The sequence below is a fragment of the Hippoglossus hippoglossus genome, chromosome 1 (genome assembly GCF_009819705.1).
Source record: "Hippoglossus hippoglossus isolate fHipHip1 chromosome 1, fHipHip1.pri, whole genome shotgun sequence".
Classification (NCBI taxonomy): domain Eukaryota; kingdom Metazoa; phylum Chordata; class Actinopteri; order Pleuronectiformes; family Pleuronectidae; genus Hippoglossus; species Hippoglossus hippoglossus.
In genome coordinates this window covers 29,908,432-29,935,013 of record NC_047151.1, presented here as the reverse complement: position 1 = coordinate 29,935,013, position 26,582 = coordinate 29,908,432, and the positions used below count along the sequence as shown (strand labels likewise).

The 26,582-nt window shown below is 45.7% G+C and overlaps 3 protein-coding genes across 5 annotated transcripts; 1 reads left to right on the top strand and 2 right to left on the bottom strand.

Annotated features, from left to right (window-relative positions):
- Window positions 1-797: 797 nt before the first annotated feature.
- Window positions 798-1,500, top strand: mrps28 (mitochondrial ribosomal protein S28). The gene has a single exon (XM_034590462.1). The coding sequence runs from the start codon at window positions 839-841 to the stop codon at window positions 1,376-1,378; it is 540 nt and encodes a 179-aa protein (XP_034446353.1). The 5' UTR covers window positions 798-838; the 3' UTR covers window positions 1,379-1,500.
- Window positions 1,501-3,006: 1,506 nt separating this feature from the next.
- LOC117763874 (calpain-1 catalytic subunit-like) lies at window positions 3,007-11,148 on the bottom strand. Of its 2 annotated transcripts, XM_034589346.1 has the most exons (23): window positions 11,081-11,148; window positions 10,426-10,454; window positions 9,940-10,180; window positions 9,131-9,200; window positions 7,856-7,974; window positions 7,198-7,331; window positions 6,899-7,067; window positions 6,712-6,795; window positions 6,544-6,629; window positions 6,394-6,468; window positions 6,162-6,322; window positions 5,902-6,071; window positions 5,685-5,696; window positions 5,388-5,599; window positions 5,272-5,311; window positions 4,782-4,847; window positions 4,605-4,662; window positions 4,465-4,529; window positions 4,283-4,351; window positions 3,760-3,838; window positions 3,566-3,679; window positions 3,366-3,424; window positions 3,007-3,291 (listed from the first exon to the last, which is right to left on the bottom strand). In XM_034589346.1, the coding sequence occupies exons 3-23, from the start codon at window positions 10,177-10,179 to the stop codon at window positions 3,265-3,267; spliced, it is 2,109 nt and encodes a 702-aa protein (XP_034445237.1). In that variant the 5' UTR covers window position 10,180; window positions 10,426-10,454; window positions 11,081-11,148; the 3' UTR covers window positions 3,007-3,264. The 2 variants fall into 2 exon arrangements, with proteins under 2 accessions (XP_034445237.1, XP_034445245.1); XM_034589354.1 differs by lacking the exons at window positions 9,131-9,200; window positions 9,940-10,180; window positions 10,426-10,454; window positions 11,081-11,148 and adding exons at window positions 8,042-8,050; window positions 8,103-8,141 and having other exon boundaries at window positions 7,856-8,006.
- Window positions 11,149-12,121: 973 nt separating this feature from the next.
- Window positions 12,122-26,023, bottom strand: LOC117763923 (calpain-2 catalytic subunit-like). 2 transcript variants are annotated; one of them, XM_034589357.1, is made up of 21 exons: window positions 25,610-26,023; window positions 23,437-23,506; window positions 22,166-22,284; window positions 21,426-21,559; window positions 20,546-20,714; window positions 20,144-20,227; window positions 19,971-20,056; window positions 19,737-19,802; window positions 19,395-19,555; window positions 18,761-18,930; window positions 18,635-18,646; window positions 17,481-17,692; window positions 16,629-16,665; window positions 15,998-16,063; window positions 15,383-15,440; window positions 14,827-14,891; window positions 14,620-14,691; window positions 14,455-14,533; window positions 13,320-13,436; window positions 12,462-12,520; window positions 12,122-12,355 (listed from the first exon to the last, which is right to left on the bottom strand). In XM_034589357.1, the coding sequence occupies exons 1-21, from the start codon at window positions 25,844-25,846 to the stop codon at window positions 12,332-12,334; spliced, it is 2,097 nt and encodes a 698-aa protein (XP_034445248.1). In that variant the 5' UTR covers window positions 25,847-26,023; the 3' UTR covers window positions 12,122-12,331. The 2 variants fall into 2 exon arrangements, with proteins under 2 accessions (XP_034445248.1, XP_034445249.1); XM_034589358.1 differs by having other exon boundaries at window positions 14,620-14,688.
- Window positions 26,024-26,582: the final 559 nt, after the last annotated feature.

Below are 26,582 nucleotides of genomic sequence, written 5' to 3'. Positions count from 1 at the left end.
TTCATGCATGAGTGTTTCTTTGCTATATGTTTGAAATAAAAGTATTTATTAAATATCTTGTTTTTGATTAACACAAGTCATTTTCCTTTTTCCTTACACCATGGGTCAAAATGACCAGCGCAGTATGAATTCACTACAGATCACCTGACATTCATTTCACACAGCTGATGCATGTGGGTCTTATTTTACATCCGAGAGAAAGAGAAATATGTACAATACTAACTAGCTGTTAGCTAGCTAGCTTCTTTTCTGGCTAGCTAACCATAGCTAGATCAACAAAATAAAACTCGACATATAACAGTTTATACTTAATAGACTGATTGATATGCATTTGAAAATGTGCTTTTGATTTTCTTTATCCAGTGTTAGTCTGGCTGGTCCCAGTCACTTCAGACTTACTGATGCTCATGAAGATGCTGGATGAAGAACAGGATGAGGAAGAGGAGGAGCCAGTTCTTGGTCTGGATTCTGAGTCTGAAATCTCTGAGGCTGAGGAACTAGAGTCTAGGTCCTAGACTCTACAGGATCAAGCTGGAGTGGGGGTGAGTCTTGGAATCCATTGGAATTCATGAAGAAGGAAGAAGTAGCTATAAAAGAAGATAGCAGAGAAACACCGAGTCATGCTGAAATAACACAGGAGATGAATACGGGTCTTTTGACCCATGTTGTGCATTAGATGGGGTTTGCATAGCTTGTGTATCAAAGGGTTAATAATGTTTTTTATTAATCCTCCTTTCTTTGTCTCAGCATAAAATAAAATGAGCCGCCAGGGGGCGCGCTGCTAGTTTCCGTGACCGGAAGTTGAATAGGCTTCCGGCTCGCGCAGCTGAGGGACAACATGGCGGCGGCGGTGATGTCCCGGTGTCGGTCCAGACTCCGGTTCTCCTCCCGCTGGTTCTTCAGAAGTTACTTCAGCTCAGACTCCAGCGGGACTTCCGGCAGCGACCCGCCCGCCGCGGACACACCCAGGTCCGGCTTCGCTGCCGCCTTCGACCTCCAAACGGAGATCCGCCGGGAGGCGGGGAACTCAGCGGCCGGACTCAGAGGCTCCTCCTCCGGTCAGGACGAAAGCTTCGCCTCGCTGCTCCGCCGGTCCCCGCTGGTCCAGATGGGACCGGCCAAGGACCGAGCGGTGGTCGGGAGGATCTTCCACGTGGTCCAGGACGACCTGTACATCGACTTCGGGGGGAAGTTCCACTGCGTGTGTCGGCGGCCGGCGGACGGAGGAGAGAAGCTGCAGCGGGGCAGCAGAGTCCGTCTGCGGCTGCAGGACCTGGAGCTCACGGCCCGTTTCCTCGGAGCTCAGACCGACACGACGCTGCTGGAGGCCCAGGCCGTTCTGCTGGGCCCGCTGGAGGGACGGGAGAACCGGGACTGAGGGGGTCCGGGTCCCTGGAGAGACTGAACCCGAACTGACGTCCAGTCACGTGGTCTGATCAGTGACTCGGATGATTATTGATCCGTGTGGAGTTTGTGTTATTAAAGTGAAACATGTTCCGATCAGCTGTTTCCCTCCTTTAATCACGTGACGCCGCAAATAGCAATGTTTATTTCTTCACTTTAGGAAACGAGATGTTTTTTATAGACACATCGTCACGTGTGTGTCACATGATGCAGGTGTGTGTGTGTTCCACATGATGCAGGTGTGTGTGTCACATGATGCAGGTGTGTGTGTGTTCCACATGATGCAGGTGTGTGTGTCACATGATGCAGGTGTGTGTGTGTTCCACATGATGCAGGTGTGTGTGTGTGTGTGTGTGTGTTCCACATGATCCAGGTGTGTGTGTCACATGATGCAGGTGTGTGTGTGTTCCACATGATGCAGGTGTGTGTGTGTGTGTGTTCCACATGATGCAGGTGTGTGTGTGTGTGTTCCACATGATGCAGGTGTGTGTGTGTGTGTGTTCCACATGATGCAGGTGTGTGTGTTCCACATGATCCAGGTGTGTGTGTCACATGATGCAGGTGTGTGTGTGTTCCACATGATCCAGGTGTGTGTGTCACATGATGCAGGTGTGTGTGTGTGTGTGTGTTCCACATGATCCAGGTGTGTGTGTCACATGATGCAGGTGTGTGTGTGTGTGTGTTCCACATGATGCAGGTGTGTGTGTGTTCCACATGATGCAGGTGTGTGTGTGTTCCACATGATGCAGGTGTGTGTGTGTGTTCCACATGATGCAGGTGTGTGTGTGTGTTCCACATGATGCAGGTGTGTGTGTGTGTGTTCCACATGATGCAGGTGTGTGTGTGTCACATGATCCAGGTGTGTGTGTGTGTCACATGATCCAGGTGTGTGTGTGTTCCACATGATGCAGGTGTGTGTGTGTTCCACATGATGCAGGTGTGTGTGTGTCACATGATCCAGGTGTGTGTGTGTCACATGATCCAGGTGTGTGTGTGTGTTCCACATGATGCAGGTGTGTGTGTTCCACATGATGCAGGTGTGTGTGTGTTCCACATGATGCAGGTGTGTGTGTGTCACATGATCCAGGTGTGTGTGTGTGTGTGTCACATGATCCAGGTGTGTGTGTGTTCCACATGATGCAGGTGTGTGTGTTCCACATGATGCAGGTGTGTGTGTGTGTGTGTGTGTGTGTGTGTGTGTGTCACATGATGCAGGTGTGTGTGTACAGTCCAGTTAATCACAGACAACTCTTCTATTCCGTTCTTTTACTTTAATAATTGAAAACATGAAGCTGACGTGTCATCAGAGTTTGTTTGACTGAGGTGAAATCATTGCAGTCATGTTCCTAACTTTACTTTTCAAACTACTGCAATTCTGCACTTGTCTCTTTTGTATTTAGTCTTTTGTTCCATGTGCAAAGCCCGTTACATGCTGCTGTGACACAATCATTTCCCAAATTGGGATAAATAAAGTACATCTATCATCTATCTAAGCTGAACGCCTCCTCCTCATGAGGCTTTCACTGACCTGTAAATAAATATTAAAACCCTGAGCTCTGACTTACAGGCTGCGCTTCCCGCTCAGTCCTCCTCCCCTGCAGGGGGAGCAGTGGAAGATGGCACTTCTGTCATATCAGTCGATAAATGAATATATAAATGCAGAGGCCATGTTGTCGGGGCTGTAGCGCCCTCTATCTGAGAGTAAATGCAGCAGCTGGGAGTTAACAGTGATTATGCTTCAGTACTGTGAATATGTAGTACTACAGTGGTACTACAGCACTACTACAGTACTGTTTGTCGTTGCTTTTGAGTTGTTCTTCCTGTCGGAGGCACTTTGAAGTTCGGCAGCAGGAAGTAGTTTCATCCACACATGGTCAACAGCAGCCACTGAGGAGATAGAAGAGTTTACACGTCACACGCATTCTGAATCTGGTCTGGTTTCTGAATCTGTTTTCTTTCACCTCAATGACGTTGACTTCGACTTGTCCTGTTCCGTCTTTGTTCAGCTCCTGGAAAGTTTCTGAAAACAAACAAAGTTTTTCTCAGTTCAGTGTCAATAAAACATGATTTGTAATTAATATTTAAATTTAATCTGAAGTGAAACTGGTTTGAATGTGTAATATGAATCGGATGCAATCAGTGAGCTCAGTCGTGTGCGTACTGAACATGGCCTCCAGCTTGACCAGGCAGCAGGTGAAGTTGTCGAAGTCGATGACTTCGTTGTCGGCGTATCGAGCGACCAGCATCTGGTACAGCTTGTTGTTGAGTTTGAACCCTGAGGACAGAGGACGTCACAGGTGAGTGGACTCGAACACAACACGCCGAGTCATCGCGTTCAGGAACGAGACGATCTACCTCCATTTTCCAGAGCCAGGCGCATCTCGTAGGAACTCATACATCCGGATTTATCCAGATCAAACTCTCGGAAGATTACCTGCAGAGGTCAAAGGTCACACGTCCTGTTCAAATGTCACTGTTAAAACGACTTAAATCAGGAAAACAAAACTGATTTTCATTGGTCGAAGCTGAAACTTCCATTTATATCATCAGATTAAAATCAAACAGGTGATAAACACCCATCTTTTTTATTCATGTGGACGAGTAGACGAAGAAAGTAAAAATACTTCAGTAGTAAAAGTACCTCAACACTGTAGATGTGTACATGAGCTTTGTTACTTCCTGTACACGTGTTCACATGTGATGTCATATGATAACCCTAACCCTAACCCTCATGATAATCACGTGATGATGTAATGTAACTTCATAATGTGACTTAGTACTTTTACTTTTGATACTTTAAGTATCCTTTTACAGTGTGGTATTTTTCACCCTGAAGGCTGAAACTAAAGACTTTTATTATGAAAAGCAAATTGCTCACCAGCCACTTCCTGATCTTGTTCCAGAGAATCTGAAACTCGAGCAGCCCAAGGCGAGCGCTGCCGTCTTTCTGACGTCAGGTTAAGGTCAAAAAGACGAGAACGTTCAAGGTTCAAAGGTTCTACTGAGAACGTTCAGAGGAACCAGAGGAAAGAACCTACAGGTTCTTCACAGTGAGGATACGTCCATGAGGCCGACCATGGCTCTGCAGGACTCCATACTGAAACCATCCGTCTGCAGGTCTCTGTCTGCAGGTAGAACAACCACAGAAGAAGAACTCACTCTCTGTTTCACACACAAGAACAAGAACGATCAGAACTCACGTTTGGAGACGACTCGGTTCAGGATGGTTCGGAGTTCTCGGACGGAGATCTCCAGGTCCTGAGGAGAGAAAAGACTTTTGATGACTCAGCTCCAACAAACTGTGAGAGAACATGACTCAGCAGAACCAGGTTCTTTATTTGAACGTTAAGAACGAGTGAAGCTTCAGATGAACTCACGTCTCCTGACAGCTGAGTGAACATCGACCTGAAGGAATCATCGATGTCGCTCTCTGATATTTCCTCCTGCAGTGACCACAAGGTCAAAGGTCGTCGTGACACAAACAAGGAGACGTTCACACAATAATTCTAAAGTTCTACAGATGCAGCAGCTTCACATCATGTGAAGATGTTAGAAGATGTGTTTATATTTTATAATGAAGTTATTTAATAAGATCAGAGTTATTACATCTCAGGCCCCTGAGCCTCTGGGCCCCTGAGGCATTGGGCCCCTGGACAACTGTCCACTTTGCCTGCTGGTCCTCGACAGCTTATTAATAATGATAATAAATACAAAGGGACGACAGTTGAATGATTGTGTCCATTTACTTTTGTCATTGTCTCTGTGACCCTGGTTCTGTATAAATACAGATTTCTTTGATCAACAGGATTCTTTCATGCACAGGACCAAAGTAAATGTTTAAAAATGTGAGTTTAAATGAAGTTGTACCTCCGTGTCGAAGGTTCCCTCCACGTCGTCGTCCATCTCCCTGCACAGATTCACTCACTGATTCACTGTTCAATCACTGGATCAATAACCTGATTATTGGTTTCTCACTCACTCACCTGGTCTCGCACTGTTTCTCAGTGAACACCCTCAGGACGAAGTCCGCTTCCTTTGAGGGTTCAAAGGTCGACGGGACAATCAGGTACTCGCCTGGCGGGAGGCGGAGCCTGTTGCTCACCTCTCTCAGGTTGATGAAGGACTCGGAGCGAGCGCAGGACGAGTGACGCAGGAAGAACTCCTTCTTCATGTGGACACTGGGATGACCTTGTAACTGACGGACAGACGGACGTTAGCGTCGCTGAGCTCAGAGTAAACAAAGGGGATGTTTGTTCGTGAGCAGATGTCGTCGTACTCACCTCGTCAGGAATCTGTGAACGAAACGAGACACAGAGAAGAGAAGTCGTCACATGATCACACCCGCCATGACCCTTCATCCAACATCCTACACACTATATCCTATGTCCTAACACCCACACCAGAACCTATACCCTGTACCCGACCCCCTAAGTCCTAACCAAGACAGCAACAGAGATTGTTGTGACATCATAACGTCACGTCTTTATGACCTCTGACCTCGTAGATAGCGAAGCCGATGGTGTGCATGTCCTGTCCGTGGCTGCGGTAGCGGCGGCGATCTTTCTGCATCAGAGCCACCAGGAAGCTGCAGGTGGCCTCTTCATCATCAGGGTCATCATCCTCCTCCAGCAGGGAGATCTTATACTGAGGGTTGATCCAGAACGTGTCTGCAGAGATGCAGCAGCAGCAGTTAGTTGCATTGTGGGACATGTAGTAATCATAATGTTCAACATAGTCCTAACTAATCCTCTCCTCACTGGGATGGTTCCTGCAGCCGCCGGCGGTGCTCCCCCTCCTCCAGCCCCCTTCAAACGTCACAGTGGTCCAGAAGCTGGTGGAGTCCTGACTGAGAGCGTCCGGTGTCAGATTACAGATCTCCAACCTGGAGAACTGACGCAGGAACTCCTGGAAAGACATCCTGACACACCAACACGTTTCACGTCTCCATCCTGTAAACCAATCACACTCATCCTCACCGCACCAACCTACCAGAACTCTCCGTCCTCCATCTTACAGAGCATGTCGTCCTTCTCTGCTGAGTCGATGGCGTTCCACTCTGAGGAGCTGACACAACGACACTCAGTCACTTCCTGTGTTTGTTCTGATCTCGCTCATAAAGAATCTAAATGAAGCACCGACCTGTCGCTCCAGGCGCCGGTCCACTCCACCTGACCCCAGGGGTTTCTGATCCGGATCAGACGCTCCTGCTGCCCGCGGTGCTCCACCTGGACAGAGGACGGACTAAAGGGTCAAAGATGTGATGCGTCCACCGTTAAAGTCGGTGCCAGACTGTAACGGCCGGCTCACCTGTCTGAGTCCAGTCACAGAGTAGGCGTGGCCTTTGACCAGCTTCTTAAAGGTCACAGACTCCATGTCGAAGGCGCTGGTGATCTGAGGACAGAGGACACGGTTAGATGGTTGATTATGTGTGTAACATGTTAAACTCTCTGATGGTCGGTCACGTGTGTAACATGTTAACTAATTTGTTACTGACATCGATGGAGCAGCCCAGCAGGGACCCTCTCTCCAGAGCTTTGATGATGATACGATGAAGATCTCCGGGAGCATTCTTCAGATCGTACATCTCTGCCACGCCGCCTGTAAAATCCTCAAAGCCTTCGGTGGTGCTGCCGCCAGACAAGGCCTCATACGAGCCGCTCAACCTCAAGACACAAGAAACATCCAGAGCATCATGATGAAAATACTCCATTACAATTAAAGGAGTATGAAAGATGAATAATCTGTAAACTGAGTAGCCGGTGACTGCAGCTGTCATGTGACTGAATGTCTCACTTGGCGTAGGCCTTCTCCAGCAGAGCGCTCCAGAACTCGCTGCCTTCGGCCGAGTGGACGAACAGCAGCTCGCCGTCTTTGACCGGCAGACGATCATCGATCACCACGTCCACCCACTCCCCGAACTGCCAGAACTACACAGCAGAGAGAAACGAGGGGTTAAATCCAGCTGATCAGATTAGACTGTTCCGAAGTCTTCTATTTTGAAATAGTCATTCAATTGTCTGTAGGGCAACAAAGTTGAAGTTTGTTACCACAGCAACTGATTCACCTGACAAACAGACCGACCTGTGGACAAGTGGACAACAGGGAAATGTTTGATTATGTGAATCTCAAAACTAACCACTAACTATCACTTTGTCCTGGGACAAATGTGATAACAAACAGTTTCCACTCAGGAGTCGGAGGCGGCTCACGGTTTCTCTATGCAGTAAAAACTCTGGACAATGATCTGAATATCTTTAGTTTACATCTGATTGGCCAAATAAATTGACAAGCAGAGCGTGAGTGCACATGAAACACCAGCAGTTCAAGCAGTCTTTTGAGAAACGTATATCACGCACGTTGATATCGCAATAACGGTAAATTGTAGATATATTGTGTTTATTCTGAGGGGGGGCTCTGATTGGCTGACATAGGGGAGTGGGTGGAGTCTCACCTGGAAGTGGAAGATGCCGGCGTATTGTTGGTTGAAGTTCTGACCGTGAGGAACGACGCGGTGCAGCAGACGTTGGTTCAAAGTCAGAGAACCAATGGCAGCGAGCAGCCAACAGTCTCCTGTAACACAACCACAGACACACAATTCACACCTTCACAGTCTCCTGTAACACAACCACAGAGACACAATTCACACCTTCACAGTCTCCTGTAACACAACCACAGACACACAATTCACACCTTCACACACAACATAACCACAGACACACACCATCTCATCTCAGAAATTTGAGCTTCAACAAACATCTGATGACCTCTGACCTTTAAACTCTGACATTTATAAACTGATTTTAAAAGTGCAGCAGACTCTTGGAAAGTTACTGGTTGAAGAAGAAGAAGAAGAAGAAGAAGAAGAAGCTTGACGCCAATAAACTGAACAAAGAAGAATTTGCAGAAACAGTTTAAGTTCGAAAGGTTTCTGAGCTGATTCTGTTTCTCAGACAGCACTGACACATTATTAGCATTTAGCTTAGCATTAGTGTGTCCCCACAGACCATCAGGGTTATAATGGAGTCGGCTAATGTTCAGAAATGTAATGCTCTGTTCACATCCTCCCATCAGTGAAGATGAAGATGATGAAGATGTTCTGACAGAGTTACAGTAAAAGTCTGAACATTAGCCCACTCCATTATAACCCTGATGGTCTGTGGGGACACACTAATGCTAAGCTAGGGCTAACATCAACAACAACATTAGAGCCTTTAGCATTAGGCTGCTAATGTTTCCTGATAATGGAGCAGACGTCCGTTCACTGATCAATAACTGGACCAATCCAAGGTCAGAGGCTGAGTGCTGCCTTCAGGAGCTTCTGGTAACTTCCAGCCGCTGAAGCTGCAGTAATTGTTTTGTTCATAAATAAAAGATGTCGACAGATGATGAGTCTGATGAAATCAGACGGAACCAACATGATGCTTCTGCTGTTTGCAGAGTAATGTTCACAAACACAGGTTCACTTCACGTTCGTCTTCACGACGCTGTGGCTTCAGTCAACTCAGTGTTTGTGTCGTGTGATTGACAGGACGTGGACCTTCTCTTCTCTCATGTGACAAAAACACATCAACGCCAGAAAAAAGCAAATACGAAGCAACAAACAGAAAGTGTTTAGCTGCCTCAGACTTGACGAACCAGTCTCCGAGGTTTTTCTTTAACAACTGTGAGAACAGTTCTTAGAAAAATAAATATTAGGAATAACACCCCCCCTCACCCGCTGACTCACCCAGAGCTCCCTGACAGATGTCCGTCCTAGTGGCACCGCCCACAATGAACTGAGGCTCCTCTGTCAGCTCCTGAAACAGCCAATCACAATCTCCATCTGTATGACATCACTCCTCAAAGGTGACGAGATAGTAAGGTGAAGGGTACAGGTGAGTACAGGTGAGTACAGGTGAGTAAAGCTGAGTACAGGTGAGTACAGGTGAGTACAGGTGAGTAAAGCTGAGTACAGGTGAGTACAGGTGAGTACAGGTGAGTAAAGCTGAGTACAGGTGAGTACAGGTGAGTACAGGTGAGTAAAGCTGAGTAAAGCTGAGTACAGGTGAGTACAGGTGAGTAAAGCTGAGTACAGGTGAGTAAAGCTGAGTACAGGTGAGTACAGGTGAGTAAAGCTGAGTACAGGTGAGTACAGGTGAGTACAGGTGAGTAAAGCTGAGTACAGGTGAGTAAAGCTGAGTACAGGTGAGTACAGGTGAGTACAGGAGAGTAAAGCTGAGTACAGGTGAGTACAGGTGAGTAAAGCTGAGTACAGGTGAGTACAGGTGAGTAAAGCTGAGTACAGGTGAGTACAGGAGAGTAAAGCTGAGTACAGGTGAGTACAGGTGAGTAAAGCTGAGTACAGGTGAGTACAGGTGAGTAAAGCTGAGTACAGGTGAGTACAGGTGAGTAAAGCTGAGTACAGGTGAGTACAGGTGAGTAAAGCTGAGTACAGGTGAGTACAGGTGAGTACAGGTTAGTAAAGCTGAGTAAAGCTGAGTACAGGTGAGTACAGGTGAGTACAGGTGAGTACAGGTGAGTACAGGGGGTTCTCACCGTTGGCCTCTTCCACTCCACCCCTCTGGTCTTGGCGGTGAATGGTCCGAGTTCCTTGAAGCCCAGTGAGGACGGTTCTGCTGGGAACATCGGGTCCTGGAACAGGGAACCGTTCTGCACACAGTCCTCCCTCAGGACCTGGAAGTCCTGGTTCATGTAGTGAACCGCCTGCTGGACTGAACCAAGACCTCCAGCCCTCTGGCGCTCCTTCTGGATCCGCCCGGACACGCCCCCAAACATCCTGAGCCACAACACGTCAGAAAAGATGATCAGATCAAATCAGATTAAATCAGATCAAACTGGATTAGATCCGATTACAGGTCTCAGTCCTGTTATCAGTCCACCAGTCCAGACTGACACATCTCAACAGTTCAGATCAGATTATTGACTCTTTGGATATAGACAATTTATATCAGATTGGAGTTAGTTTACATCACATTACAGAGGATTTGGGTCAGATTACACAGAGAATAAATAAGTTGCTACCTGGTGTCGGGGTGATGACTCGTAGGAAGCTGTGAGGAGACAGACATGAGGTGAGTCATATGATCTGACACCACAGAAACCTACGACTCTTCATCTCGGAACATCACACGAGCTTTGTTCACACGTCGCTGATGAACTGACTCAAAACTCAGTGAGATCATTTGAATCTGCTTCATTATCAAATCTTGAATCTGATTCACTATATTCAGATTAAACAACCGATGACAACAGATCTCTGATGATTTTATTTGTCTGTAGCTTTAGAGAGAGGAGCTCTCTGATTGGTGCAAAAACATGCTGACGTCATCGGCTAACTTGCTGCTGAAGGTGCTGAACAGTGAAAACAGCTGATCACACTCATGTCACTGAAAACACAAGAATCAGTAAACACAGGTTTGATCAGGTCCCCCCAGAAACCAGACCAAACCAGACCAGAACAGACCAGACCAGAACAGAACAGAAGAGAACAGAACAGAACAGACCAGAACAGAACAGAAGAGAACAGACCAGAACAGAACAGACCAGAACAGAACAGAACAGAACAGAACAGAACAGAACAGAAGAGAACAGACCAGAACAGAACAGACCAGAACAGAACAGAACAGAACAGACCAGAACAGAACAGAAGAGAACAGACCAGAACAGACCAGATCACCTGCTCACTCTGTCTGTGCTGTGTCGGTCCGGATGCAGTACCAGATGAGTAATACTTGCAGTAGCTGTAGTATTCTGGGTGGATGCTTGCTTCTGATGCTCGATGTTGATGCTTTGCTGCAGTACCAAGCCCCGCCCAGTGTGAGGGGTGGAGCTACGTCACCGTGACAACATGGGCGAGTTAAAGAGGCAAACACGTCTCATCGATGCGTGACGTCACGAGGACCAACCAGATAAACCTGATAAAGGTTTGTCAAAGATGGATTCTTTTATTGGCTGTAGATGATACCACTGATGTGTGAGTGTTTCTGATACAGGTTCTATTGTTTGTTCATCACAGTGACATTTACTGTAGTTTAGATAAACCTCTAAATATTAGCAGCTAGCTCCAGTTAGCTCCGACTAGTCAAATAAACCCAGCTGACCACAGGATAGCTTGTGGGCTAACATGTAAAGATGATGCTAGGCTAACAGTTCCCCTGGGTTTCAGTCTTTGTGCTAAGCTAGGCTAAACATGACCCCTCAGATGAAACGCATCTGAATCTGAAGTGTTAACTTGATAGCTGCATGTTAGCCACCAATGTCTGACTCACAGATACAATCTTGCTGGATTTATACCAGGTCTTAAATCTTATAAATTTACAATCAATAATTTTACTTTGTTTTTAACAGAACTATAATCTCCACTTCACCAGACACTTTGAAACACTGAAACTAATAACAAGTGTCAACTAGTTAATGTAAACTCTCTAGCTATCAAATGTTAGCTCCTTAGCAACCAAACTCAAATACAAAACATCTTAAACAGTTATGTTGATCTAAAATCAACTTTAGCAAGCACGTTAATGTTAGCGCAATGAGCATTTTAATGATCCAAGAAGATTTACAGCTCAGAGGTAACCACCATATTTTTGTGATTCGTGTTAAAATCAGTAAATTCGGTTTTTATTTCTGTGATCATTTTTCTGTATTTGAGTGGCTAAGCTAGCAGCTTAGTTTTCATGTTAAGCTGAAAGATCCTTGAATTGAACACAGAGACAACTTGAATTCATCCAAATGTTTAATTTCAGAAACAACAGGTATTTGTGAATATATTTATTGACTTTACAGCGGCTGTCAGTCAGGTTGTGTAGAGATAAGTAAACACAAGCGCTATATAAAACATGAGGATTTGGAGTGAAGCGGCGTCTGTAAACAGGAAGATGGCGTGCTGCGTTAACACTGGGACTCTGGGCGAACAGGAAGTCACGGCTCAGATCATGGCGAAGTTTATCCACTGTAAACAGACACACACACACAGACACGTCAACACCTGGATGGAACCTGAACACACAGTTATAGACCAGGTCCGGCTCCGGAGGGTCCAGTGGGTCCGTTCTCACCTGGTTGAAGTCGAGCTCGATGGAACCGCTGTTGTGAGCGTCGAGCTTCTTGAAGATTCCTGCAGGAGACGGATCACACGTGTTAAAATCAGATTCAGGACTTTATTCAATGGTCAATTGATCTAAAGAGACAATCTGCCTCGAGTGTCTTGTTTTTACTGCACATCAAATTATTATAGCAAATTATTATATCATATGAATCAGTTTGTTTCATTAAAACTGGACTCACTCCTCTTCTTATAAATAAACTCACATTTTAAAACACGTCAACTTGTTTTTCATCATGTTCATTAAAACGATTCTAATGTTTCAGCTTCATGTACATGAAGACGTTCGTCAGGTAACGAACCTCCTCGGGTGACCTGTGCTCATTTCATTCATTAATAACAAGAAAATCCCGCCTTTAATTCTCTGATGTGATTTATGAACTCTATGAGAACAATATACAATTTTAAAGTTGAATCAAATGAAACTAAAACCAGATTATTTTATTAAAGTTCTCTAAATATAAACACAGATGCATCATGGGAGGAAACAGTCATGTAGACGGGTTTTTCTGCTAAATATTTGTTTCAATCAGTAAGATTGAAAACCAAGGACGGGATTTGTCTCCGTGGAAACGTTTATAATACAAAATACTAGAAGAAGTGTTCATTTATTTAAGCTCAGATCTTTTGTAAGTTAGCAGGATCAGTTTAGTTTTTATCTTCTTCTGATCGGAGGGCAATCTGTGTGTTTGACGTATTTCTGATCAAATTCAGATCTGACGTTAGCGTTCACATCTAATGGAGAAAAGGTTTCTCAGTTCCGTTAGCGCTCCTCCGGTAGCTCTGCTAGCTAAATGCAGTGTTGACTTACTGAACATCATCTCCAGCCTCATCAGACATCCCACAAAGTTGTCGAAGTCGATGGTCATGTCGGGGTCGGAGTATCGAGCCACCAGCTGCTGGTAGATGGTGTTATTGAGGGAGAAACCTGGAGGAAGACCGACTGAGTTAGCGTAGCAGAACGGAGAATATGCACCCAACCACTGCTATTCTGCTCAGCTAGGCTAGTTAGCATTTAGCAGGATTAGATATACATATAATATATTGTCACAAAACAAACACATTTTATTGAATTGTTTGATGTGGTTCTTTCACTGATTAACAGCAAACGATGTTTCAGTTTATCGCTGCTGAGTATTTCAACGAGGAAACGCTTCTCAAACAAACAAAAAAAATCTAATTATATTTATGTTACAAAAACAATACTAACCATTAAAAAAGCTTCTCACGATTACATATACATTTAAAAAAAACTTTTAAAGTTCATTCTGAATATGACAAAGATCTGAATGTTTTCTACGACACACTTCTAATGCTAAGACTGCTAATGCTAATGCAGCTGTTACTCTACAGGACGTAACGTAACAAACCATCATCATCAGTTTACCGACAGTGACATGTGGAGAGTCCAGCAGCAGCAGAGGAAACACAAACAACATTATTTTAGTTGTGAGAACACGAAGAGAAGAAGAAGAGGAGTAGAAGATGTTAGTTAGCAGGAAACGCTTCACTTGAGAGTTTCCTGCGAGCGATGATTCACCACAGTTTAAACAGGAGGAGGTTTGAGACGTGAGTCAGAAGAAATCATCACAATTCAGGTTGAACTGTTTCTCTGAAGCTAAGAGATTCTGACCGAACATCAGAAGTTCATATTCATCCTGATTCACCTGAGACCGTCTGAGTCTGAGTCCTGAGTCTGTAATACTGAGTCTTAAATCCTGAATCAAAATCTTTTGTTGTAATAATATGAGGTCACTCTGACCTTTGACCTCTGAAACCTAATCTGTTAATCTGTGGGTCAAACTGAACATTTGTACCAATTTGAGGAAATTCCCTCACTGCATTTGGACATATCGTGTTCACAAGAATCAGTCAGATGGATGAACAAAAAGATATATAAAGCCTCGGCCACTAGGTGTCGCCAGTGCTGAGACATAACAACTGACCTGCGTCTTTGAAGGCGACTCTCATCTCTGGAGTGCTCATTGTCCCAGAGTTGTCAGAGTCGTTCTTCTTGTAAATGGACTAGAGACACATGAAGACACAGACGTTAAACACCAGCAGGTGAAGTCAGACATGTTGGACTTTACTGGGGAGAGGTGACGTCTCACCAGGTATCTCTGAACCTTCTTCCACAGTGTGGCGAACTCTCCGAGACCGAGCTTCCCGTTCCCGCTGTCCTGCTGCTTGGTTAAAGATCACACAGATATATTCACATCCACAGAGGATGTGTGATGTCATACAGGTACCAGCTGCAGACAGGTACGTTCACCTGAACAAGGTCACCCATTCTTGTGAGTTTTAATCTTAAAGGATACGTCCATCAGGTTGACCATCACCCTGCACGTCTCCATACCGAAGCCGTCAGTTTTGATGTCAGTTCCTGTTGGAAACAGGAAGTTTAAGACCCAGTGTAAAGGAGACGTGTTATTCTCATTTTAAGGTTGATGATTTTAATTAGTGTTGAAATGTTTTCATTCTCTAAAGTTCAGAATCACTTTCCTCAGACTGTCCATCGCTGCAGCTCCTCTCTTCAGCCTCTGTCTGAAACTCTTGGTTTTAGCTCCTGTCTCTTTAAGACCCCCCTCCTGATAAAGCCCAGTCGGCTCTGATTGGCCAGCTGGACCACTCTGTTATAATTGGTCAACCGCTCAACCAGCTGACATAGCATCAGCAGTTGTGGTAATTCAAACTCTGAGCTGGAGGTTTCATGATTGGCTGTTTTTGAGACTGTGATTGGTTGACCTCAGCTCAGAGGCGGGGCCTCCTAGTGTCACTTAGCTGATGTTACCGTTAACAAGGTAAAAACCTGATTTTAGTTCCCACCTGCAGAGGGCACTCAAGTTAATTTAACTGAGCTTCACATAAACTCACGTTTGCCGACAATCTTGTTCATGATGGTCTTCAGCTCCACTGCAGAAATCTCCATGTCCTGAGAACACAACACCAGTTTAAAAACCTGCTCATGATGTCAGGCTTATTTAACCACATTATGATTTCATTTATTTAGTCATTTTATTTTTAGTAAAGTTTAGAATGAAACACTAATAAACTGTTGTTTTCACTACAACTTGTTTCCCATGTTGATTTTATATTAATCCTGCTGTTCTGTCCTATGTTGGTTGTTAGCATGTAACTTATGTTAGCTCTTAGCATGTAGCATGACTCTGTGCACGTGATGCTGTGCACGGTGAACATATTGAATTATGGAATTCTTCAACTGAAAATAGATCTAACAGGGATCTGCTCTGATTGGTCGTCAGGGAATTATTACTAGATCTCCATCTGATCCTCCTGGTGGATCCTGACTCGTTCCCTGGCCTGATGGGACTTGTAGTCCCACGTACTTGTCCTCTGATGGAAGTGGTCCACGAGGATCCTGATCGACTCTGAGGTTCTGTCTCGTCTTAGACCTGATCTCAGCTGTTGGAGCTCGGCGGCGTGCACGTCATCATCACGTATGAATCCGACAAACAAACAGAAACTTACATCTCCGGCGAGTTTAGAGAAGAGGCCTCTAAATCCTGCGTCCACCTCCTCATCTGACACCGTCTCCTGGACACAATTTTCAAGAAAACCTTTATTAGTCAGCAGAACTGGTGACAAAAAAACTGCTGACTCAGTCAAATTGATTAATTGAATTATTTTGTTTGGCATTAGATTAATTTCATCATTTATCATCAACAGTATAAATGTCTGTGGACGTCCTCGAACATCTTGTTTCATTTCTGTCTCACTGTCTAAAAACAAACTCATTTTCAGGTTTGACCTTTGACCCTGAAATGTTCCTACAGTTTCAATGTTGGTATTGTTATTTCCTGTGATGTCATTTCCTGGAGAATCTTCATGTCTCTAAAATCTGTACAACCTCCGCTAAAAGCACAATAAACTATAATAAATTATAAAAGTAAGGAAACTGTGTTGTAACTTAAATAAATACAAATATGTATGTTGGTTGGATTGGGATTCTCTAAACTAAGCTAAGCTAAGCTAAGCTAAGCTAAGCTACCCAGCTGCAGCTTCATGTCAGTTGTGCCGACACGAGAACTAGATGTTGTTACTTCATGTTTGTGTTCGATACGGCAGCCATTTTAAATTTTCACTGATGTTTGAAACTCACGTCTTCAAGCTCAGCTTCAACTGGATCATCACACGGTCTGACAGGAAGAGAGTCGACATGTTAGAAAACACACACAGGACACTCATCGGCTTGATGCATTCACTAACCCCTTAACCAAATCTTAACCATCCAAACTAAAGGATGATTCTAACTCCAAGTCTTAACCCTCAAGCAGCACATTGAAGAAGTGAGGAGCTGACACGATGCTTAAAATGGTTCTCACTAAGGTATAAGTACAGGAACACCACACACACACACACACACCACACACCACACACACACACACACACACACACACACACACTTTCCGTTTACACAGTAAACTCAGACGATGAAAACCTTCATTCAGAGCAGCTACAGACACGTTTTTGTCCAGTGGTGTGTTTGTTTATGTGTGTGTGTGTGTGTGTGTTTATGTGGCTGTGTGAGTGAGTGTGTTTGTTTATGTGGTGTGTGTGTGTGTGTGTGTGTTTATGTGGCTGTGTGAGTGAGTGTGTGTCTGTGTGTGTGTTTATGTGGCTGTGTGTGAGTGTGTGTGTGTGTGTGTGTGTGTGTGTGTGTGAGTGTGTGTGTGTGTGTGTGAGTGTGTGTGTGTGTGTGTGTGTGTGTGTGTGTGTGTGTGTGTGTGTGTGTTTATGTGGCTGTGTGTGAGTGTGTGTGTGTGTGTGTGTGTGTGTGTGTGTGTGTGTGTTTATGTGGCTGTGTGTGAGTGTGTGTGTGTGTGTGTGTGTGTGTGTGTGTGTGTGTGTGTGTGTGTTTATGTGGCTGTGTGTGAGTGTGTGTGTGTGTGTGTGTGTGTGTGTGTGTGTGTGTGTGTGTGTGTGTGTGTGTGTGTGTGTCTCAGGCTCTTACTGAGTCTCTGACTGTTTCTCGGAGAACACTCGGATGCAGAAGTCTCCGTTCAGGTGAGCCTCGAATGTGGATGGGACGATCAGATATTCTCCTGGAGGCATTTTGAAGCGAGAACTGACCTCGCGCAGGTTGATGAAGGTTTCTGATTTCGCCGTCTGAGCGTGGCTCAAGAAGAAGTTCTTATCCAGATGCACCTCACGCTGCCCCTGGAACTGAGGGAGGGACGAAAGACAATCAAGACGGCTCGATATTATACATGATTTATATCCTGTGAGCTTCAGAAGCATCAGAAAGCTTTGAGACGTATTTGTGTGTTTCAGGTATGAGTCCAGATCTTGAACATTTCTCACATATTCAGCTTCTAAATTGATTTTCTTGTATCTGCAGATACTGGACTGCATCGTTCTGCTAACGTTTCATCATCTACATGTGGAACAACCTCTATGATGCATTAACAACACTGAGACCTCCTCAAACAAACAGCTGCTTAGCTTAGCATAAACAAAGCTAGCCTGACTAACCCTAAACCAGTACCGCTAAAACCTGCTAACATGACTGTACGTTATGTGCTTTCAGGCATGAACTGAAGTTCAGTCATGTTCCTCACATGTTCCTCACATGTTCCTCACATGTTCTGCAGGTTCTGTGTGTGAGAACAAATGTCTGAGTCAGTGTCTCTGCACATGTTCTGGATCTTCTCCTGCAGCCTCCTAGTAAAATGTGTGTAACATGTCAGAGTGAGTCCATGTGAGGAAACAGCAGGACAATGTGTGGAAGCTTCCCAGAGAGCGAGTGGACGTGTTGATGAGGTTTCTAACACGTGACGGACGTGAAGCTGGAAGAACACAAACATCTCAGGATGAAGAAGAGGAGCCGTACACGTAGAAGACGAAGACGTCAACTTGGAAAGGAGAAACACTAACTACACAAATTGTCCAGACAAACGTTGCAGGAGTTCACGACGGAAATCAGCTTTAGACGAAAACCTTTTCAATAAAATTTCCATCCACTGTCCGACATCAACAATTTTCAGGCGTTCCTGCTCAATTTCAAACAGATTCATCTAAAATGTGTGGTGTGTCCTGGATGGAGGTTTGAGGAGTGTGCTTTCCTGTGACCTTTGACCTGAAGGTGTTAGGGTGTCCGGTGCTCACCTGTTTGGGAACCTGAAATAAACAAAGACAAAAATATAACACGTCTGCGTTAAAAGAACACATTTCATGTGTCTTTACATATTTGAGATGTTTCTTCATAATCAGATCTTTGTCTTCTCTTCTCACCTCGTAGATGGCAAACCCGATGGTGTGCATGTCCTCTCCTTGTTTCCGCAGCTTCCTGCGGTTCTTCTGGATCAGACCAACTACAAAGCTGCAGCCCACCTCACCATCATCTGGGTCATCATCCTCCTCATCCAGCTTGATCACAAACTGTGGATTCGTCCAGAATGTGTCTGTGGAAGAAGAAACAGCTTCCAGCTCCATCACCTCTCACCACGGAACTCTTAAAAGGTTGAATACAGTTTCCTTTTGGAGCAGGTGGTAGTGATGGTCTCTGACCAGGACCAGGTTAAAACACCAGGTCCTCTGAGCAGCACACTAACCAGGACGAGCTGGTTAAAGGTGAAAGGTGTTGTTTCACCTCTGGAGACAGAAGTGAAGGAATGAAGTCTGATGGATAACAGCTGCTAATGCTAACGTTACCGATGACATAAATGTACATATAGTTCCTCCCATCTGTTCCAATCGGGCACCAGGTTCATCCGAACGACTGATCAGACAGAGGCCACCTCGATCTCTGAACCTTCATTTGGAGAATTTCTTACTTGAATATACTGATTTCACTTTTAGCACAGATTCATTACAGCTTCAGTCAGTGAGAGCAGTCTGTGCAGGTGCAAGGAGGTTCAGCACTTACAGGGGTTGTTTCTGCAGCCTCCGGCGGTGGATCCTCTCCTCCAGGTGCCGTCAAACGTGCTGACGCTCCAGTGTTTGACGGAGTCGTCTTCGATGGTGTCGGGGGTCAGGGTGCAAACCTCGATACGAGAGTAGTGACGCAGGAAGTCACTGTAGGACATCCTGTAGAGATAGGACGGAGAAGAACTGTCACTCCACACCAACAACCAACACCATCAGTTCCACCTTTGTATGAAGGATGTTAGGACTGTGTGACCTTTGACCTCGGTTCTCTTACCATTACATGAACAGGTCAAATGGGTCAAGCTAGAGGTTTATCTATCCTTGTGGAGACTCTACCTACCAGAACTCTCCGTCCTCAGCGTTTGCGTTTGGACAGTCTCCCTGCACAGAGTTCCACTCGGACGATCTGTATAACAGAAGGATAATAACACAGAGTTCAAACAGAACCGTCTTCATGCTCTACAATGAGGCACGGCTGTTAGCAGAGAACAGGAGGGTTGATTTGCTCAGATTTATCACTGTCTGATATGAACTGTGTTATGTTGTGTTCAGGTGCTGTGGTTGTCATGGTTACCCGTCGCTCCAGGCTCCGGTCCACTCCACCTGACCCCAGGGGTTCCTTATCCTCACCAGTTTCTCCTGCCGACCACGGTAGTTCACCTGGAAACAAAACAACATTTCATTTTCCTTATGTCACCTCATCTGATTCTCATCTGTCATGATGCCATTGTCAGGACGCTGTGTTACCTCGACGGCGCCGGTCAGTGAGTAGGCGTGGCCTTTCACCAGCTTCTGGCGAGTGACGGCCTCAGAGTCTGCGGCGCTAGTTATCTACACGACACAAACAGAGACGACTGTTTCATCTTCATCTTCAAAAGTCCAATCAAACTAATGTTCTGACCTGTCGATGGTTTATTCTTTAGACTTTCACAAACAAATCTGATCTGAAAAGAGTCAAATCTGAACAGTTTGAGCTTTAACGTCTGTTTCAGTTCAAAAACTAGGACAGAAGGAAAAGTCTGAACTGCGACTGAGAGCCAGGACAAAATGGACGTTTCATTGTAACAACCAGGAAAATCTTCAAAATGAAATAGTTGTATTATCCCATTTCAAATATCTTACAGTGTGAGCAGAGAAAAACAAACTCACGTCGATGGAGCAGCCCAGCAGCGCTCCAGCCTCCAGGGACTTCTTGATGATCTGGAACAGGTTGGACGGAGGTTGTTTGAGGTCGTAGTTCTCAGCGATGCCTCCCGTGAAATCTTCGAAGCCCTCGGTGGTCGAACCTCCGGACAACGCCTCGTAGCAGCCGTTCACTCTGCAGCGAGAACATCAGACTGAGCGTCAGAGTGAAACTAATCCATGACTGCTGGAGGTTTTCACTGTGACTCGTCGCTGTGGTCCACACGGACCGACTGCAGAATCTGTGCATGTTATACGATTACAGAGTTCTTTACTATTCAGTGAAGATAAAAGATGAATGTCAGTGAAGTATTAAGAAAAGAAGTGGCCTCAGAGTTTAGAGTTTTAAACTTTCTCTGAATCTCTCACAGAATCTACGAGTGGATTCCCACTGAAGTGTGACAATGCAGAACCAGTTCAGAGCTGCTTGGTCAGCTTCACATTTGATCAGGTTTGGGAACCGAACACTACGTAGTCCGCACTCCACACCAGCTGGGGGCAGTAATACACCAACTTGTTGTCTGTTGTCTCATAAACCTCAACTTGGGTTGATTTCCGATGGAAAGAAATCATGGTAGACAAAATGCAGCTGTTTTCTGTTTTGTTTTACATCTGAAGTGGAAGGTTCAACTCGCTGCTGCGGATTTCACTGAATTCTCTGACTCCAGTTGTTTTCTGTCAGATTCAGACTATTTGTGTGGAACTGGTTCTAGATTAGACTGATCAGATTTAGATTCAGAGACTTGTACGTCGTCTGTTGCGTCCATTGTTAATTCTGTTGGTCTGCATTCGGCCGATCAGCACGATTAGGTTGTGTGAAAGTTGTTAAATCTCAGGATGTTCTCACTTGGCGTAGGCCTTCTCCAGCAGAGCGCTCCAGAACTCCCTCCCCTCGGCTGAGTGGACGAACATCAGCTCTCCATCTTTGACGGGCAGACGATCATCGATCACCACGTCCACCCACTCCCCGTACTGCCAGAACTACACAGCAGAGACAGAGGAGACAGTCTAACACTTTTACTTTGAAAAGTTCCCCCAATTCTGAATTCTACTTCCTGTCTTCCAACGCTATGAAACAGGTTACGTTACAGTTGTTTTCCTTCGTTGTTCGACCTGTTACAGGCTGATTCAGTGTGAAGCACTCAGCATGTGGTTGTAATCTGCAACTTCACCTGTAGTTGTTACACAATCTTAAACACTGAACTGATGAAGTGGGATTAGAAGAAGTTGAATCAGCAATAAAGATCTCAGTCATTAAAATAAAGTCAGAGCCTCGAGTTCTCTTTACAACCTACTGCAGAGTTTTTCTTTAACATTAGTTCAGTTCCACAGGGTTCGCTGTTAAGACCCATCTAGTTTCACATGTTTCCACTTCGTGTATTAAACACATGTGTTCACCTCACTGTTTAGCCCCTGTCAGGTAACCATAGCAACAGTCCCAGGGCTAACCGTGAAACTAACAACTGTCTGTTTTTCTAGATCATCATATAAAGACGTAACTGTAATAATAAGTTTATCACTGATTGTATCCTGAGTTCAAACCATAGTTCACACAGAACTACGCTGCTGATGTCAAACATCTGGTACCTGGAAGTGGAAGATGCCGGCGTAATCGTCACCGAAGCCCTGGTCGGTGGGAACAACCCTGGCCATCACATATTCATTCAGGGTCAGGGAAGCGATGGCCGCCAACAGCCAGCAGTCACCTGGACGGACATTGGACATTGTGTGAAGTTCTGTCATGATTAAGCCGTGAACGGACATGAGACGGTCTGGTCCCCGGAGGATTTCTATGATTTGCATCACCAGCTTGTCCCACAATCAGCACGGTTACCTAGCAACAGAGCTGCAGTTAACCACAACGAGAAAGTTTTATAAACAGTGTACCATTAGCTGCTCGGTTGAGTTGAAGCCTGGTGCATCTAAAAGAGTAAACATAGGACCCTGGTCTCATTGCTTCCAGCCACCATTACCCCGTTAAGCTCAATGATGCTGGGAGATGGTGGCCTGTGAGCGATCCTCCCGTTTGGAAGGAGCCTTTGATATGTGATGTCTAACAGAGGCAGAGGCTGCATTGGGACACAGCTGAAGCGATTCATTCATGGGTTACGTTCCTTGACATTTGAATTTTGACCACAAAAATCGAATTAGTTCATCCTCAAGTCCAAGTGGACGTTTATATCAAAGGACGGACGCCTGTGGCTCTGGACTAGATTCCTGCAGCAGAAATGTTGTAGAATGAGTTGAGTCTGGTTGTTGAAATGTTTCAAGTTTAAACTTTCATGATGTTACACAACAACAGAGATCTGCTGCTGTGGTTTAACAGAGACACGACTCACTGCTGACGCACAACCACAACCACTACACTGCAGGGTGTGTCTCTCTTACTCTGTGGTTCTGGGTGTTAGCGTGTGTGCTAACAGCTCATAACTCCCTCTCTCTCTGATGTTTGAGTCAGTGTCTCTCGCCCTCTAACAATAGCTGGCAGACCTCTTCCTCCTCAGCCAATCAGGGCTCAGCATGGCAGCGCCCTCTAATTACACAAGATCAAGTTTCAGTTCAGCTGCTTCGACCTCATGAATTGAAAACAGACATGTGATTTTTTTTACAGTGACTCTTTCCTTTCGTGTGTTTTTTATGTTCTGTGATTCACATGACGTTGTGACGAGAGAACAGACGTGAACATTAGCTGCCTGTGTTTGCAGGATACATGCCTGGCAACCAGTCTCACACGCCCCCTATCAAAGCCAGGGGAGGCTTTCATTTCCTCCATGAGCTGTGAGTGTAGGTGGTGCGTTCAGGGACAGTCTGACAGGCTCTCTGTTATGGTGTGTTTGAGGACTGTAAGGAAAACTCACCCAGAGCTCCCTGGCAGATGTCCGTCCTGGTGGCTCCGCCCAAGATGAACTCAGGATTGGAGACGAGCTCCTGTCAAACGACAGATAGACGTGAGACTGAGAGACAGACGAGGACGCTCAAGTTGACGGACCAGTTTTTAATATCATCAAAAAACTAATTCAAACCAAACTGATCATATATTTAATCTACTTAAATAGTGTTTGTTTGGGCCGTGTCCCATCTGGTAACATGGAGGAGGAGGGGTTTAGACCTATACTGCAGCCAGCCACCAGGGGGTGATACAGATGATTTAGCTTCACTTCACCTGTGTGTGTGCGTGTGTGTGCGTGTGTGTGCGTGTGCGTGCGTGTGTATGTGCGTGTGGTCAGATAAAAACATCACAACATGTTGTGTTACACTTGTCACTCCCTCCTCTTCCTCTGTTCCACTTCCTGTTTCTGACGGAGAAACACACGGAGTGACACATCTGCACGAGGAAAAGTACTGTGTGTGTGTGTGTGTGTGTGTGTGTGTGTGTGTGTGTGTGTGTGTGTGTGTGTGTGTGTGTGTGTCCTGCTCAGCCCCTCTGATCCTCAGTGTAGTGACTCATCTCTCTGGTATTCAGGATGTGTTCATGTGTCATGTGATAAAATCTGAAATTTCATGATCACCATCATATCGATTGTAATAACATGTGCTAAACATGATGACATCATCACGTCAAATGTCTGACCAGAGGTGTCATGAGCGTAATTATGTTCATATACACACAGTAAACTGCATGTGCTACTGGAGTACTCCACTAAGAGGCACAACACAGAAGTCCCACTGGCTAGAACATCCAGATTCACGCCCTGCAAATAATACGTCGGTGCAGAGAAAATCTGGTTCCACTTATCGCAATTGGCGTTTTTTTAAAATACAACTTTATTAATAAAAGAAGATACACATAAAATGTTCAGTACTCTGTGCTCTGACCGTTAATAATAAAGTTTCCTGTTTAAAACAGAATGACACGTCCTAAAAAAAGATGTTTTTACTTTATACAGGAAATAAAAAACAAAACAGGACTGAAATTTGTGGGGCAGCCTTTTCTTGTTTCCTCTGCTAAAGGAGATAAGTTAGGAAGCATTGAAGCTCCTTTCCTTATCATGTAGAGAATTCAAACAGCTCTTATTAAGGCTGCTGAAACACTTCAGGTCATTTCACTCAGTTAAGAATGTTCCTAAGAAAAATGGACTATTCGACCGCAGCTATGGTCTCGAGGACATGCGCATGTTGCCTGAGGCAGCCGTGATGCAGGCGTGAAGATAACAGCAAGAACATCTCAGGTTACAGACTGAAGTCGCCCGTCTGCAAAATCCCAAAACACCCACCTACAACCACTACGACGAAGGTGGAGGATCGTAACAACTTTGCTGATGTTTTAACGACACAACAACTCATACAAATGTCTGAGTCAGTGTCTCTGGACGTTTTCTGGATCTTCTCCTGCAGCCTCCTGGTAAAACATCTGTAACATGTCAGAGTGAGTCCATGTGAGGACACAGCAGGACAATGTGTGGAAGCTTCCCAGAGAGCGTGTTGATGAGGTTTCTAACACGTGACGGACGTGGAACTGGAAGAACACAAACATGTCGGATCCAGACAATCTCCTGCTGCTGCTTCATGAAAAATGAGCTCCAGGAAATGTCTGGACATGTTGGTGTGTGAAAACAGAGTCCTGGTGTCCTCAGGGCTCAGATGTTTGGAACATGTAACTTCACCACTAGGTGTCTCTAAATATCCTGTAGGACATCTTCAGGTGAACGTAGACAAGTGGACTTTCATGTCTGTATTTACATTCGATACGAACGCAATTTGAACTGCATGTTTGTGTCCCCTTAAAAATCTCAATCTCAACTTTCTGACTCAAACATAGAACTTGGACGTGACGTCAAAACGGAACGAGAAACAAACACAACTTTATTCTTCATTCACACTCTCCCAGGACACACACACACACACACACACACACACACACACACACACACACACACACACACACACACACACTATAGAATGAGTTGCCTCAGGTCCTTCACCAACAAACATCCCCCCCTCCTCCCACACACACAACCTCCAGCCCCACCCACCCCTCCAGCCAAACACACCCATCCGGACCTGAATCCAGCTCCAGGCCCGGGATCTTACCGTGGGTCTCTTCCAGGTGACGCCCCGGGTCTTGTGGGAGCTTTGGCCCAGCTCCTTGAAGCCCAGAGACTCGGGGGCGGCGGCGAACGTCGGGTCGCAGAAGAGCCGCCCGGCGGAGCGGCACTTGGCCCGGAGCGAGCCGAAGTCCTGGTTCAGGTACCGAACCGCGTTCGCGTTGGTCCCGAAGCCCGCGGCCAAGGCGCGCTGCTTGGCCAGAGTGGAGGCCACACCGGCCATGATGAAGAGGAGGAGGAGAAGGAGAAGAAGGAGAAGGAGAGGAGTTTTACCGAGAGACGGAAAAACTCCGCAGATTCTTCTGAACAAAGTTTGACAGATTTTCAGTCAGAGTGACACCTCCGCCCTTAGAGGAGGAGCCTGTCTCTCCCCCCCACCCTCCCCCTCTCTCTCTCTCTCTCTCTGTCTCTCTCTCTCTCTCTCTCTCTCTGTCTCTCTCTCCCTCTGTCTCTCTCTCTCTCTCTCTCTCTCTGTCTCTCTCTCCCTCTGTCTCTCTCTCTCTCTCTCTCTCTCTCTGTCTCTCTCTCTCTCTCTGTCTCTCTACCGCTCTCTGTCTCTCCCCCCCACCCTCTCTCTCTCTTTCTCTCTCTCTCTCTGTCTCTCTCTCTTTCTCTCTCTCTCTCTGTCTCTCTCTCTTTCTCTCTCTCTCTCTGTCTCTCTCTCTCTCTGTCTCTCTCTCTCTCTCTCTCACTCTCTACCGCTCTCTGTCTCTCTCTCTCTCTCCCCCCCACCCTCCCTCTCTCTCTCTCTCTCTCTCTCTCTCTACCGCTCTCTGTCTCTCTCTCTCTCTCTACCGCTCTCTGTCTCTCCCCCCCACCCTCTCTCTCTCTCTCTCTCTCTCTCTCTCTCACTCTCTACCGCTCTCTGTCTCTGTCTCTCTCTCTCCCCCCCACCCTCCCTCTCTCTCTCTCTCTCTCTCTCTCTCTCTCTCTCTCTCTCTCTCTACCGCTCTCTGTCT